We start from the raw sequence: 15,907 nt of genomic DNA on the forward strand, positions 1-15,907 counted from the left end.
CACACACACAGTTACTTCCAAACAGCTTTAGGAAATGCGCCAACTTCTAGTTATTCAAACTTCTCATTATTGTCAGTACTACTGCTAAAGTCCTAGTTATTATTATTACTATTCAAACACTTAGAAGTTTGAATAACAGTTGCTATCTCTATCTCCCATCACACTGCAGCAAACTGAATAGAATAGAACTTTGTCATTATAAATACAACAAAATTAATTATACGTACAATGAAATTCCATTCACAAGCCCACAAGGTTAAAGTGCAGGGAAGTTGTGGGAGGGGCTTCAGCAATATTGCCAACTTAGCAATTTTGTCGCTATATTTAGGGACTTTTCAGACCCCTCTAAGGACTTTTTTTTCCCTTTCAAAACAACAACTAGCGATAAATCTAGCAACTTTTTCTGGTGTTATTGGAGACTTTTGGAGAGTGCACGTGAAAGCACCAATCATTCTGCAGTTACTGTTCTTAGCAAGCAGCAGGGGCTGCCGTGAGCCCCGCCCCCATCCCAGAGTGCTGACTGGCGCAGTGTTCTAGCCAGCAGTTGATGGCCTGTCGCTGTGCCTTGCTGAGTTGTTTTCGTGCCAGGCTGAGGATTTCAGCAGTTAGCTACCATAACAGATCACTATTTTAACAGTTAGCTAGCGCCGTGGCCATTAGCATTAGCAAGCGGTTGTTCGGTATAGTCAGTCGGTACAGAGAGGGGACCCCCCACCCCCAGTCATACAAGTGATACCAAGAGATAAATTCTTAAGTGTCACACAAATAAATCACTGGTCAAAGGCAGTTTTTTGAGTTTTAGTTTTATTTAATAAAGTTCATTTATAGTTCTAAACTTATTTAGGCTGTTTTTTTTAACTTCATTTTTGTCCAACAACGTTATTCCTCTCTCCCACAGCCTCGAGTACAACTACATGCAAATGACCAATTATGCAAATTAAGTGATGTAAATTCTGCTGAATCTGTAAAAGAGCCAGCAGCACATCATACGACTTATAGGCAATTCTGCCACATAAAGATAAATCTGTCATTGTAACTCTGTTTGGTTGCTCTCAAAGGGACCAGCAGCAAATACAGATACAAGAAGATATAAAGAAACATTCATGTACAGTGGACTTGGATAATGCTTTGAATTTTTTTTTTTTTTTTAAATGCAGTAAAAACGAATTCCCTGTTTTGGAGCATCTGTGTGCAAATACTGAATCGCTGGTTTTTCCTGCACCATCTGTATGACAGTCATTGCTGGATCTGTCACACCATTCAGCCCTAAGCCAGCTGCTAATCCTCATTCCCAACAATTAACAGGAAGTGAGCTTTGATGAGGAGGAATGGGCACGTCAGATAATCATTTATCCCGTTATAGAAAAAATAATGATCAGGATACAAGTGCTTAACTGATGTAGTTTAGCAATACCACTGTTGAAACCCTAACAATACTTCAATCCCAGCAACACACACACACACCTAACTTAGGCATGTATCCAAACACACATTGAAATTCTTACTGTATTGCCTCACACCATCACATTGCTCAAACACTGTGAGGCCAAACACTCACGCCCTGAAACACTGCTTCTCACACACACACTCTATATAAACACTTTCAGCTCTGCAAACTGGATTAACTCTTTATTTAAACTTGAAGCTGAAACAATAAATATCTCTGGCTTAAACACGTCAACGTGGACTCGATTTGAACAGCGTTCACCCTCCAAGGAGGAGGAGGAGGAAGGTGGTGGTGAGGAGAAGCATATGTTCCTGCAGGCGATGTAGAGGCCCTGACTTTTTAAAATGGCCATAAATCAGAAGCGAGATTCCTCCCCTCTGTTTAAACAACACTTCACCTTGTAGAAAAAGCCACCTGGTTTTGGGCTAGGCTCCTGAACCTCCCCCAGCAGAAACAAAGGGTCGCTCAGACGGTGTATCTGCTTTGATTCTTCATCTCTAATACACACACATCACCAGCAGCAGTCTCGTGAATAATCCCACCTGACCTCTGCAGAATCAGCTGATTAAAATTATTGTAGAAAAAACAGTTTATTTAGCAAAGCTATGCAAAACTCCACCTTTGTACTATGAAGATTGAAGTGTGTACAGGTTTAGCACTTTGTAATGTGTTTTTCCATCTTTTTTGAGCCTGTCTGCCTTTTTAAGTAAAGTAGATCTCAACATAAATTTTACTGGACACAAAGACACATCTAAGTTGAAACCAAATCAGTTTCATGCCCACTCCAAGTGTCACAGTTTCTGAGCATCAGTTTGACGATCAATCAAGTCTGAATAAACTGCAGCAGTTTAATGTCAATGCAGCTGCTAATAACTTACTGGAGAAAAATTCACCAAGTGCATTCTGGGTAAACTTCCATGTCACCCTGTGGTGATCACAGCAGATGAAAGGTTTTACATACATTAAAATCAGCTGATTCAGAGGGGGTCAGGTGGAAGGAGCTGACTGATTTTTATAAGTAACTGCTTGGTTTAGCCCAGGGGACGGCAACCTGTAATCCGGAAAGAGCCATTTGAACCCAGTTTCCACGGAAAACAAAACAGTGAGCGCCACAAATACTAGCTGAAGCCGGTAGGTAGTGGCTACCACGAGTGACGCATATATTGAGAAACTAAAATAAATAAATAAAATGATTTTATTTTAATATTTCAAGATCACAATACTGTTCCAATTTAAAACCACAACAAAAACCGAACTGACAAAAATAAAATGCACTTCAATTGGATACTTATAATTTACTTCCACAAGCCGCGCAGAGCCGCAGATTAAGCCTGAATGAGCCGCGGGTTGCCGACCCCTGGTTTAGCCAGAGATGGAGCGGCAGATTGGAGCAGGTTAGGGTTAGCGGTTAGCAGAGTTAGCACTGATGTGATGTCACTACCTGTACAGGACATAGTGGCAGGTAGTGACTGAAAGAATAAGGTTGAAATGAACATCCTCTGTCAGGATGGCCGGCTTTAGAAAACGGTGAGAAATTCAGACAGTCTGAAGGAGCTGCTGCTCCTGCACCTCCCTTTGAAGGTTCTCTCTTTCACAGGGTACTCCAGGGTAGAGCCAGAACTGGCTGAGTAGATATATCTTATATATCTTATGTTGGAGCACCTCATGACCCCAGAGAAGAAACTGGAAAACTCTGCCAGGAAAAGGGTGTCTGGAATACCTGCCTAACCTGCTGCTGTCGCTGCAACCTGAGTACAGAAAAGTGGAAGAAAATTCAATTTTATTTATATAGCACCAAATCACAACAAACGGTCACCTCAAAGGTGCTTTATATTGTAAGGTAAAGACCCTACAATAATAAAGAGAAAACCCAACAATCAGACAACCCCCTACAAGCAACCACTTGGCGACAGTGGGAAGGAAAAACTCCCTTTTAACAGGAAGAAACCTCCAGCAGAACCAGGCTCAGGGAGGGGGGGTCATCTGCCATGAGAGGTTGGGGGTGAGGGGAGAGAGACAGGACAAAAGACACACTGTGTAAGAGAGCCAGAGATTAATAATAATTAATGATTAAATACAGAGTGGGGTATAAACAGAATAAAAAGAGGTGAATGAAGATCCGCAAGTAAGCCAGCAGTCTGAGAGCGAAGTGCTCTGTTGGGGTGATATGGTACTATGAGGTCTTTGAGATAAGATGGGGCCTGATTATTCAAGACCTTGTAGGTGAGGAGAAGGATTTTAAATTCTATTCTGGATTTAACAGGGAGCCAATGAAGAGAAGCCAATATGGGAGAAATCTGCTCTCTCTTTCTAGTCCCTGTCAGAAACCAAAGGATTTGTTTTATGTGAGCAGTGTCAGAACAAGCTGATGTATAACTGCTGAATCTGAACGCAGTCACATTTAGTGCAGAAGTGGGTGTTAGCCAGGAGCTAGCACTGCTAACATCAATGCATGCTTTCTTATTTTTAAACATGAAGGTTATTCTTCATTTAAATTTCAGGTCAATCAAGCAGGAAATTAATTGATCTTCTTTCAAAGGTTATTGGTGGAGGACTCAATGACATCAGTGAGTAGAACTGTTTGAAATATTTCATTAACGATAAAACACCCACGCAGCACTAAACCCAAAATACTCCTGTTTACTACTCACTGTCTTTCACAGCTCACTGAGCTCAGTATAGAGCGCCCTTCAGTGACATTTTCTTGCCGTGGACTATGATACGTGACTAAAACGTAGCATCTATCAGTTTAACAGAAACTGGGGCATCTGTTTACAATCCATCCTAACCAGTATCACACCATTTCCTGTCTTCACAAAGTCTTTTTTTATATTTGCATACAACTGTTTATTTTGTGGGTTTTTCAGAGAAGGAAGAAGACACTTCAAAATGTCACTATGAATTCAGTTTCAGTGAAAGCTAAATAAAGATACGCGTTATTCCTTGTGACATTTTGATAAGTGGCTCAAGGCTAAACTCACCAGCATTCATTAGTTCCTGTTTCTTTAGCTCGTGTAGTGGACTGATTATTTGGACTGACAAAATGTGTTTTACTACACAGCCGAGGGCTATAAAGTTCAGAGTGAGGGGAGCAGAAACTGAACAAACAGAAGTGGGTTCAGGTATTCGGGTTTTAAGCTCCTGCCAACTCATATTTCCAAAACATCTCCCTCCATCCACGTTATGTTCCTCCTGTCGTCGTTAAACCGGGTCGACAGCTCTTTGTGCAGCGTCTGTAGTCCAGACAGAGGAAAACTTTAACCTCTGAGAGTTGTCCGACCATCAGCTGGTGGAAACCTGTCTGCTGGACAGGGATGAATCAGACGCCGGAAAGCGAGAAACAAACTGCAGGCGAGCAGAACACCAACACAAGCAGGGTCAATGATCAGAGCCGCGTGAACACTGAAAGGACTCATTTTACAGCTTCATAAATGACATTGTTCAGCTGGCAGAAAACCTGTAATTAAAAGTGATCAAATATAAAGCTGCAACAATTATGATGATTGGCCAGCTGCTAACATGTTTCCACCAATCACAGCTATGGGTTCACCCATGAGGCTGCGGCTAATAAGAGCTGAATGGATGCACCAAGACTGTAAAACGTATTTAGGAGCATGCGTGTGGATAAAAACTTATAAGATTCAGTCCGAGCAGCCTCAGGTTTCCTCCAGCAGCACCAGTGAAGATCATTTATGGTGGAGCTGTAGCCTCACTATCAAAATGTTCACAGGTTTTAGGAAAGGAACAAAAAAAAAAAACGAAATAAATAAGAGTCCTTGATCAAACCACCTGATCAACATCTTTTCAGCTCCTCCCATCCTCCACCCAGCTAAAGAAGTGTCACAACAATGCCGTGTTACGCATCTGCCACCATCGTTACATTAATCAGATTTGTCCTGAGGCCAAAATAAGGCTGTAAAAAGGGTCAGTGGTTACTTTGTGTCCAGCATGTTACTTTGGAAACGTATTCTCTCGTATCTCAGCCTCACTGCGTGTGCACCTCCTTGCACAGGGAGTGGAGCAGGCAGAGAGCACGGAAAGGCAGAGCTAATGACACCTAAAAACCAAGAGCAGGAAACGCTCTCATACTTTGGTGCTGTCATCATTCATTATTTTATTAATAAAACTAGTTTATATTCTTGGATGTGCATCATGTTTCAGTTTTAAAAAGCTTTAAATGAATAAATGAAAGATAAAGCTGTCTTAAAAAATTATTCTCAGACTCTTCCTCGCAGTGAGGAAGACAGATTATGAACTCAAAGCAGGAATCAAACCGATGTTCATCAGCAGATACCAAAAGTTTTCTTTGCTCATAACATTGTGCTATTGTGCCCAAACACCCACTGGTGCCAGTTTTGCTCTTCTAGTTAAACTGAAAAATGGCAGCATTAGTAGTCGTAAATCACAGGAAGAAAGGATGGTGCTGAAGGGTTTGCAGCTATGATGTTTAGTTCCCAGGTTCTTCCTGACATTTCAAAAGATTTGGATCCTAAACTGGATTCAGATTTTTAAATAGTCTCTGAACGTTATTGTTTCGGCTCTACAGAAGAAAATGCTAAAGGAGAGCTGCACTGCTCTCATCATCTTCTCTCATATGGGTGACCACTGCTCAGAAAATATTTAAGGTGCCTTTAACATTCATAAGTCACTCTGGGTTTCAATGTAGAATGAGCAACAGTGTAAAAACGTCAGCTTTAATCTGAAATGCTATTAAAGCCATCAGTGTGAGGATGGATTTCCTCCTCAGGCTCTGAGCCTCTAACCCGCCCGTTTCTATTCTGAGCTAATCAAAGATTTACTCAGCTTTGTTATGCAACAGCCTCTGAAGCCGCTGCTGTGATGAAGCAGCGTGTCCTGAGCAGGTACTTAAACCAGGCTCAATATGCAAATTATGCATTTACTCCACCATTTTCACTCTGAAGCTCTGACCGAAGGATTCGGCTGCAGCTGATTGATATCAGGACCTCCATTATCCAGATCAATCAGATGGAAAAGTCTGACTGATCAATCACACTAAACACAAATTAAAGATGACAGCCCCCAGATGTAAAGCCAAAAAATATGGATTGTCCACTAGCAGCTGGGAGCAGCCCCATCCACCCCAGGTTAGCAGAGGGGATGCTATAAAACATGTCAGAATTTCTATAACCGTAGGTGGACCCAAGGAAAGACTGTAGATAAAAGACGGACACAGTCACTGTGACATTGTACGAAGGGGGAAATTAGCTACAGAGACTGAAACATGTTCTGTATCAGACTGTAAACATGACATCTTAACATGAGTGTCTATGGGGACAGACTCACTGCTGTCTCTGCTGGACACCAGAGGAACTGCAGCTTCTATTTTTTTTTTCAGCCCTAGAAGTTGATGTTTGGAAAAATTTGTTAAAGACAAAAAAAAATGTTTGTGTCATCTCACAATTAGCCAATCATACTACATGAATCGAGCTGGGCCTTAAAGGGGGAGGAGCTAAAACAGCCTGTTTTAGACATAGAATGCTCCAAGGCCCAGTATGATAAATAAGGGTAATTTTGAACTGTGAATCATGCAAGGTTACTCCAGTATAGTCCAAGAATAAAAATATGGAGCTGGAAACCTTTTCTTCTGGATCTCAGCAGGAAGCAAATCTACGCTGTAAATAACGAGGAGGCTGGTTCAGCCTGTCAGCATAATCTTGCTCTCAGCTGCAGAAAAATGCTGCAATCTCCTCAATAACAGGATCACAGAGGATTCAGATTCAATTATATCAAAGTCCAAGCCTCCACCAGGCTTGTGAAGCTTTGGTACCACCATCGCTTTCTATCAATAACCAGGGCAAGACAACAGCTGTCAAACCTCACTTTTACTCCTGAGTGGGACAGAATTACAGCCACAGGATAGGCAGATTCACACAGAGCAGAGACACTTTAAGGACCAACAGCTGAGCTGCACGTGGAGATGAAGTGCTGACACATTCAGAAACTTAAAAACTGAAATGGACTGACAGAGTCCAATCCAGTCCACCGGAGTCTGCTGCAAGGAAGCAGGAAATAATGTTTGGAGTTTTCACATTAGGAAGGTTTGTCTAGAAACTAAGATGTCATGTCATAGGTAATGGATATCCCTAATATGGTCATGTCAGGCAAAGAAGTCCCACCCACCTGCTCTTCAAACTTTTGGCTTAGGAGGGGCAGCCAATCAGAGGAACATTGTCTGAAACAGTTTGTTTCAGGCAGAGGATGGATTCAGAGGCCCAGCAAGAAACAAATAAGCATCCTTTTGAACTGTGAGCGACGCAAAGCCGATGTAGCAGAGTGAGGAAATAAAAGCACGGAGCTGGAAATGTACAGAAAGGGGTTTAGGTTTCTGCTGGTCTGACCGCTGTACATGAACACAGCTGCTTTAAACTAATGCAAACTTCTTCTTTTAAATCAAACCTCGCAGCAGAGCAGAGCACACAGTCTGACTCACTGCGGCCCATTTCGGTGATAAAACCGCAGTAATGCCGCTTTAAACGCGTAAACGGGCGCAGTGTGTGCCCAGGATGATTTCACAGAAGTTTCTAAATGAATGTCCGAGGTCACCTCTCAGAAAGGAGCACTCCAGATTAGAAACAGATGTTCAGGATGGCGAAAGCGCTGTTTTTCCCGCATTTTAACGCCAAACCTCCATTTTCCGCCGTGTTTCTGACGCGGTTAAATCCAGATAAAGATACAGGCTGTGCTGCGGACACACGATCCGCTCCCCGCCGCTCATTCCCGGCACGTTTCGCCGCCACCGGCCGCCGGCCGCCTGCTAATGAGCCTCCGGTGGCAGAAAATCAGAAAACACTGCGAACTTGTGCGAGTCGGCGGGTTCCTCGCGGTTCTCCTGCCCGAGTCCCTCACCTTGCTCTGAGTGCAGCCCATTCCTCCTCCTCCGAGCTCCGCAGTCGCGTTAAAGCCGCTGCTCTCCTGCTCCCTTCTGCTCCTCTGTTGACAACTTTCAAACACTCCGGAAAAAGTGCATGAACGCACCGCTGCAGCCGACGGCCAGGAGGGCGGGGCTTACCTGTGCTGCCTCCAGGGACACTCAGGAAATCTTATCACAATCATTCACCCACGTATCCACCCTTACAGGCATTCCTACATTTTTTTCTCACTTATCCAGGGAAAAAACACTTTTTTTCTGGGGCCCATGCAGGGGTCAGCCATTCTACTTCCTGTTAATGCAATGGCACGGATGCTGGCTGTGGAAGCGAGATGGTTGTAAATTAATAAGATAATTTAAATTCACACACAAAAGGGAAAAATAGATTTTTCTTCACTCAGAAGATAAAATAATGCAAACACTGCATGGATTACAACAATGAATCATTCAAACTCTCTGTTAGATCCAAATTTGTGCAAAGTTCAAAAATCCAGAAAAGCCCCCAAAGCTTTTCAAATATGTTGTTATTTGTCTTATCTAGTGTGTAACACTTGGTCTATGAGCTCGTGTTTTATTTTGTTTTGTTTTCACAAATCACACACTGGACAAGTTATCCATGCAAAGATGCTGATCCTCACCTCTGACCTTGAGAAAGTAAGTAGATAAACCTGCAGGTTATCTTCAATCCACACTGTATGTGATGTATAGATGATAAAATTAGATTAAAAACAAACTAAATAAACAGCTCTACTAAAAACAAACTTTACACATGTTACTTATCAGTTTAATACTAGCTAGCTTCAAAATATTCACACTACAATCATGGCTCCAGCACTGCCACTGTATTTTTCCACAGCCCGTGAAGTCAGCGGCATGTTAAACTGTGACATGCGCAGTAGCGGCTCTATTGTCTGCGAACCGTTATGGTAATACAGAAAACTCGTGTTTAAGTTACACAACTGGCCTCAGACCCTCACAGCGGTTTAATTCCCTGAATCATCTGAGGAAACTCCTACAGACAAATACAGAGGAATTACTCTGAGGTCAAGGCTGTGCATAAACCGGCTTATTTACAATATTCAATGGAGCTGTAACAGTTCTGAAACAAAGGTCAAAGTTCACCAGACACCTCTAGCTCGCTGTGGGCCTTTAATCACTTCATATGTGTGTAAAGGTCTGTAGAAGATGTAACTGTGCTTCATGTGAAAAAATAAAGTAGCACTGTTAAAAGGACTTATTATGTGAGGTAGTGCGAAAATGATATCCAATGATATCCTGAGATCTGCAGAACAGCAGTGCAGAGGACATAAATGAATAACATGTACACTATAAAGCTGAGAGAGCAGCAGGAAGGGTGGAGTGCAGCATCCTGACAGGTGTGTGTTCACCTGTCTCAGAAAGGAGAGCTGCTGTTTTACAGTGTTAATTTTGACAGAAAATTTTGATTTAGTTTTAGTCATAGTCTTTTGACGAAAATGTAATTTAGTTTTAGTCATAATTTAGTCATCTGAATAGTTTTAGTCTAGTTTTAGTTGACAAATTATCATAAGAATATAGTCAACTAAATCTACAGTCGATTAAGTTGACTAAAATATAAAGGGTGTAAAATGTAAATGCTTTTCCTTCAGTTCCCTTAAATTAGTCATTATACACACTTACACAAAATTAATTATTTATTATTTATTTAATGTTATGGAGTATTATTCAGGGGTGAAAGTAGTTTTAAATTCTTGCCGGTACTATGGCAAAAACACAAACACATACACAGACACACAGACAACTTAAGACAACTTAAGAGACTCCACAAAAACAAGGCTGCAGGCCCTGACGGGGTCTCCCCCAGGGTGCTTAAAGCCTGTGCCACCCAGCTTTGTGGAGTACTGCACCATGTCTTCAATATGAGCCTGGATCTTCAGAGGGTCCCTGTGATGTGGAAGACATCTTGCATCGTTCCGGTCCCGAAGATGACGCGACCCAGTGACGTCAAGGATTACAGGCCAGTGGCACTGACTTCCCACATAATGAAGACCATGGAGAGGCTCGTCCTGGATCAGCTCCGGCCCATGGTCCAGTCATTTCTGGACCCCCTCCAGTTCGCCTACCAGCCCCGCCTGGGAGTTGAGGATGCCATTATCTACCTGCTAAACCGAGTCTACGCTCACCTGGATAAGCCGGCCAGCACTGTGAGGGTCATGTTCTTTGACTTCTCAAGTGCATTCAACACCATTCAGCCTGCTCTTCTGGGTGATAAGTTGACAGCGATGCAGGTAGATGTCCCCCTTGTGTCCTGGATTGTTGACTACCTGACTGGCAGACCACAGTATGTACGGCTGCAGCACTGTGTGTCTGACAGAGTAGTTAGAAGAAGAAGAAGAAGAAGAAGAAACAGCCTTTATTGTCCCACAGAGGGGAAATTTGGGTGTAACAGCAGCCGCAGTTATTATAAATATAAGTAAAAATATAATAATTCACACTATTAAGAAAAGAATATAAATATATATAAAATCAACAAACAAGATTAACCTTAATACTACTAATAATAACACTATATACAATGTACATGATGTGCCTGTGTGTTGAACCTTAACAGGCCGGACTATTTACAGTATATTATATATTATCCTACATTGTGTAGGTTATTGTGGTTTTTGTTGGGAGCAGTGATGGTTATAAAGTCTTACAGCTGCTGGGAGGAAGGATCTGCGGTAACGCTCCTTTGTGCATTTAGGATGCAGCAGTCTGTCACTGAAGGAGCTCTCCAGCTCAGCAACAGTTTCATGCATGGGATGGGAGACCTTGTCCATCAGTGATGTTATTTTGGTCAGAGTCCTTCTGTCTCCCACCACCTGCACTGAGTCGAGAGGACATCCTAGGACAGAGCTGGCTTTCCTGATGAGCTTGTCTATCTTCTTCCTCTCAGCTGTAGATAAGCTGCTGCTCCAACATACTGCTGCATAGAAGATGGCTGATGCCACCACAGAGTCATAGAAGGTCTTCAGGAGTGTCCCCTGCACTCCAAAAGACCTCAGCCTTCTCAGCAGGTAGAGTCTGCTCTGACCCTTCCTGTAGAGCGCATCAGTGTTATGAGTCCAGTCCAGTTTATTGTTTAGGTGAACACCCAGGTACTTATAAGAGTCCACTATCTCAATGTCCACTCCCTGGATGTTCACCGGTGTCCGTGTGGTGGGTCTGCGCCTGCGGAAATCCACCACCAGCTCCTTGGTTTTAGCGGCGTTGATCAGGAGGTGGTTCCGCTGGCACCAGTCCACAAAGTCCTGAGTCCACTGTCTGTACTCTGAGTCATCCTCACCTGTGATGAGGCCAACTATGGCAGAGTCGTCAGAGAACTTCTGCAGATGGCAGCGTGGGGAGTTGATGGAGAAGTCTGCAGTGTAGAGGGTGAAGAGGAACGGTGCCAGCACAGTTCCCTGTGGGGCCCCCGTACTGCAGACCAGCCTGTCAGAGACACAGCCCTGTGTCCTCACGTACTGTGGGCGGTCAGTGAGGTAGTCCAGTATCCACTCGGAGATGTGGTGGTCCACTCCTGACAGTTCCAGCTTGTCTCTCAGAAGTCCTGGCTGGATGGTGTTAAAAGCACTGGAGAAATCAAAGAACATGATCCTCACAGTGCTTCCAGGCTTCTCCAGGTGGGTCAGAGCTCGGTGCAGGAGGTAGATGATGGCGTCATCCACCCCGATGCCAGGCCGGTAGGCGAACTGCAGCGGGTCCAACGAAGACGACACCATGAGGCGTAGATGGTTGAGGACCAGCCTCTCGAGGGTCTTCATTAGATGCGATGTCAGGGCTACCGGCCTGTAGCTGCTAAGATCCTTTGGATGTTTGGTCTTTGGTACCGGTACCACACAGGAGGTCTTCCACAGTTGTGGTACTTTCCCCAGCTTCAAGCTCAGGTTGAACATGTATCCCATGATGCCACACAGCTGATCTGCGCAGCACCTCAGGAGCCTGGAGCTGATGCCGTCTGGACCAGCAGCCTTTCGCACCTTGATTTTACGTAGCTCCTTCCTCACATGATGAGTTGAGAGGGACAAGATGGAGGTGGGGGGTGGGGGTTGTGAGATGGAGTCCTCAGAAGTGAAGGGGGTGGGTGATGGCTGAGAGCTGAGAGGTGTGAGGTCCCAAGAAGAAGAAAGGTTGGCAGTCATTAAAGATGGTGGGGCTGACAGCAGGGGGGACTGGGCTGGGGGAGGGGTGGGTGGCTGGTCAAACCTGTTAAAGAACTGGTTCAGGTTGTTAACCCACTCTAAGTCTCCCACAATCCTAGGGCTTGGTTTGTGGCCTGAAATTGATTTCAAACTCCTCCAAACCCCACTGATGTTGCTCTGCTGTAGCTGGTCCTCCATCTTCTTCCTGTAGATGTTTTTTCCATCCCTGATTTTCCTTCTCAGATCCTTCTGCACGGCTCTCAGCTCCTCCTTATTTCCTGATCTAAAGGCTCTCTTCTTCTCCTTCAGGAGAGCCTTTATTTCGGAGTTGATCCAGGGTTTGTTGTTTGAAAAACACCGTACCCTCCTGGTGGGCACAGTGTCATGATTTAATAATTGATCAACGTATTGATTTATTCTGCCTTACAGAAACCTGGTTACAGCAGGATGAATATGTTAGTTTAAATGAATCAACACCCCCGAGTCACAGTAACTGTCAGAATGCTCGAAGCACAGGTCGAGGAGGAGGATTAGCTGCAATCTTCAATTCCAGCTTATTAATTAATCAGAGACCCAGACAAAGTTTTCATTCTTTTGAAAGCCTGACTCTTAGTCTTGTCCATCCTAATTGGGAAAATCAAAAACCTGTTTTATTTGTTATTATCTATCGTCCACCTGGTCCTTACTCAGAGTTTCTGTCTGATTTCTCAGACTTTTTATCTGATTTAGTGCTCGGTTCAGATAAAATAATTATAGTGGGTGATTTCAACATCCATGTAGATGCTGAGAATGACAGCCTCAACACTGCATTTAATCTATTGTTAGATTCAATTGGCTTCTCTCAAAATGTAAAGGAGCCCACCCACCACTTTAATCATACTCTGGATCTTGTCCTAACATATGGCATAGAAACTGAAGACTTAACAGTATTCCCTGAAAGCCCCCTCCTGTCTGATCATTTCTTAGTAACATTTACATTTACTTTAATGGTTTACACAGCAGTGGGGAATAAGTTTTATTACAGTAGAAGTCTTTCTGAAAGTGCTGTAACTAAGTTTAAGGATCTAATTCCTTCATTGTTGTGCTCTTCAGTGCCATGTGCCAACACAGTGCAGAGCAGCTACCTAAACTCTGCTCCCAGTGAGGTCGATTATCTCGTCAATAGTTTTACATCCTCACTGCGTATAACTTTGGATACTGTGGCTCCTCTGAAAAGGAAAGCTTCAAATCAGAAGTGCCTGACTCCTTGGTATAATTCACAAACGCACAGCTTAAAGCAGATAACCCGAAAGCTGGAGAGGGAATGGCGTCTCACTAAATTAGAAGATGCTCATTTAGCCTGGAAAAAGAGTTTGTTGCTCTATAAAAAAGCCCTCCGTAAAGCTAGGACATCTTACTATTCATCATTAATTGAAGAAAATAAGAACAACCCCAGGTTTCTTTTCAGCACTGTAGCCAGGCTGACAAAGAGTCAGAGCTCTGTAGAGCCGAGTATTCCTTTCACGTTAACTAGTAGTGACTTCATGGATTTCTTTACAAATAAAATTTTAGACATTCGAGAAAAAATTATTCATAACCATCTCAAAGATTATTCTTCATGTTCGGCTGTTTTCACCACTGCTGGTATTTGTTTAGACTCTTTTGCTCCAGTTGATCTTTCAGAGTTAACTTCAATAGTTACTTCCTCCAAACCAGCAACATGTTTATTAGATCCCATTCCTACTAGACTGTTCAAAGAAGTCTTTCCAATTATTGATGCTTCAATCTTAAAAATGATCAATCAGTCTTTATTAGTTGGCTATGTACCTCAGGCCTTCAAGGTGGCTGTAATTAAACCTCTACTTAAAAAGCCATCACTTGACCCAGCTGTCTTAGCTAATTATAGGCCAATCTCCAACCTTCCTTTTCTCTCAAAGATTCTTGAAAGAGTAGTTGTAAAACAGCTAACTGATCATCTGCAGAGGAACGGTTTATTTGAAGAGTTTCAGTCAGGTTTCAGAATTCATCACAGTACAGAAACAGCATTAGTGAAGGTTACAAATGATCTTCTTAGAGCCTCTGACAGTGGACTCATCTCTGTGCTTGTCCTGTTGGACCTCAGTGCAGCTTTTGATACTGTTGACCATAACATTTTATTACAGAGATTAGAGCTTGCTATAGGTATTAAAGGTACTGCACTGCAGTGGTTTGAATCATATTTATCTCATAGACTCCAATTTGTTCATGTAAATGGGGAGTCTTCTTCACACACTAAGGTTAATTATGGAGTTCCACAGGGTTCTGTGCTAGGACCAATTTTATTTACATTATACATGCTTCCCTTAGGCAGTATTATTAGAAAGCACTGCATCAATTTTCATTGTTATGCAGATGATACTCAGCTTTACCTATCAATGAAGCCAGATGACACACATCAATTAGTTAAACTGCAGGAATGTCTTAAAGATATTAAGGCCTGGATGACCTCTAATTTCCTGCTTCTAAATTCAGATAAAACTGAAATTCTTGTTCTCGGCCCCACAAATCTTAGAAACATGGTGTCTAACCAGATACTTACTCTGGATGGCATTAATTTGGCCTCCAGTAACACTGTGAGAAATCTTGGAGTCATTTTTGACCAGGATATGTCCTTCAATGCACATATTAAACAAATATGTAGGACCGCTTTTTTGCATTTGCGCAATATTTTTAAAATTAGAAACATCCTTTCTCAGAGTGATGCTGAAAAGCTCATTCATGCATTTATTACTTCTAGGCTGGATTATTGTAATTCATTATTATCAGGCTGTCCTAAAAGCTTTCTGAAAAGCCTTCAGCTGATCCAAAATGCTGCAGCTAGAGTACTGACAGGGACTAGAAAGAGAGAGCATATTTCTCCCATATTGGCTTCTCTTCATTGGCTCCCTGTTAAATCTAGAATAGAATTTAAAATTCTTCTCCTCACATACAAGGTCTTGAATAATCAGGCACCATCTTATCTCAAAGACCTCATAGTACCATATCACCCCAACAGAGCACTTCGCTCTCAGACTGCTGGCTTACTTGTGGTTCCTAGGATACTTAAGAGTAGAATGGGAGGCAGAGCCTTCAGCTTTCAGGCGCCTCTTCTGTGGAACCAGCTTCCAGCTTGGATTCGGGAGACAGACACCCTCTCTATTTTTAAGATTAGGCTTAAAACTTTACTTTATGATCAAGCTTATAGTTAGGGCTGGATCAGGTGACCCTGAACCATCCCTTAGTTATGCTGCTATAGGCCTAGTCTGCTGGGGGGTTCACATAATGCACTGTTTCTCATTCACCTTATTTACTTTGTTTATACTCCACTCTGCATTTAATCATTAATTGATATTAATCTCTGGCTCTCTTCCACAGCATGTCTTTCTCTCCCCTCAGCCCAACCGGTCG

General features: G+C 42.8%; 1 protein-coding gene across 2 annotated transcripts in view; it reads right to left on the reverse strand.

Moving 5' to 3' along the window:
* Positions 1-8,409, reverse strand: part of ccdc69 (coiled-coil domain containing 69) — a 61,842-nt gene extending 53,433 nt beyond the window's left edge. For both annotated transcript variants that reach the window (XM_030738607.1, XM_030738606.1), the window contains exon 1: positions 8,315-8,409. In XM_030738607.1, the coding sequence (XP_030594467.1) occupies positions 8,315-8,335 (21 nt within the window). In that variant the 5' untranslated portion in view covers positions 8,336-8,409. The remainder of the gene's footprint in view (positions 1-8,314) is intronic.
* Positions 8,410-15,907: the final 7,498 nt, after the last annotated feature.

The sequence above is a fragment of the Archocentrus centrarchus genome, chromosome 10, assembly GCF_007364275.1.
Source record: "Archocentrus centrarchus isolate MPI-CPG fArcCen1 chromosome 10, fArcCen1, whole genome shotgun sequence".
Classification (NCBI taxonomy): Eukaryota; Metazoa; Chordata; class Actinopteri; order Cichliformes; family Cichlidae; genus Archocentrus; species Archocentrus centrarchus.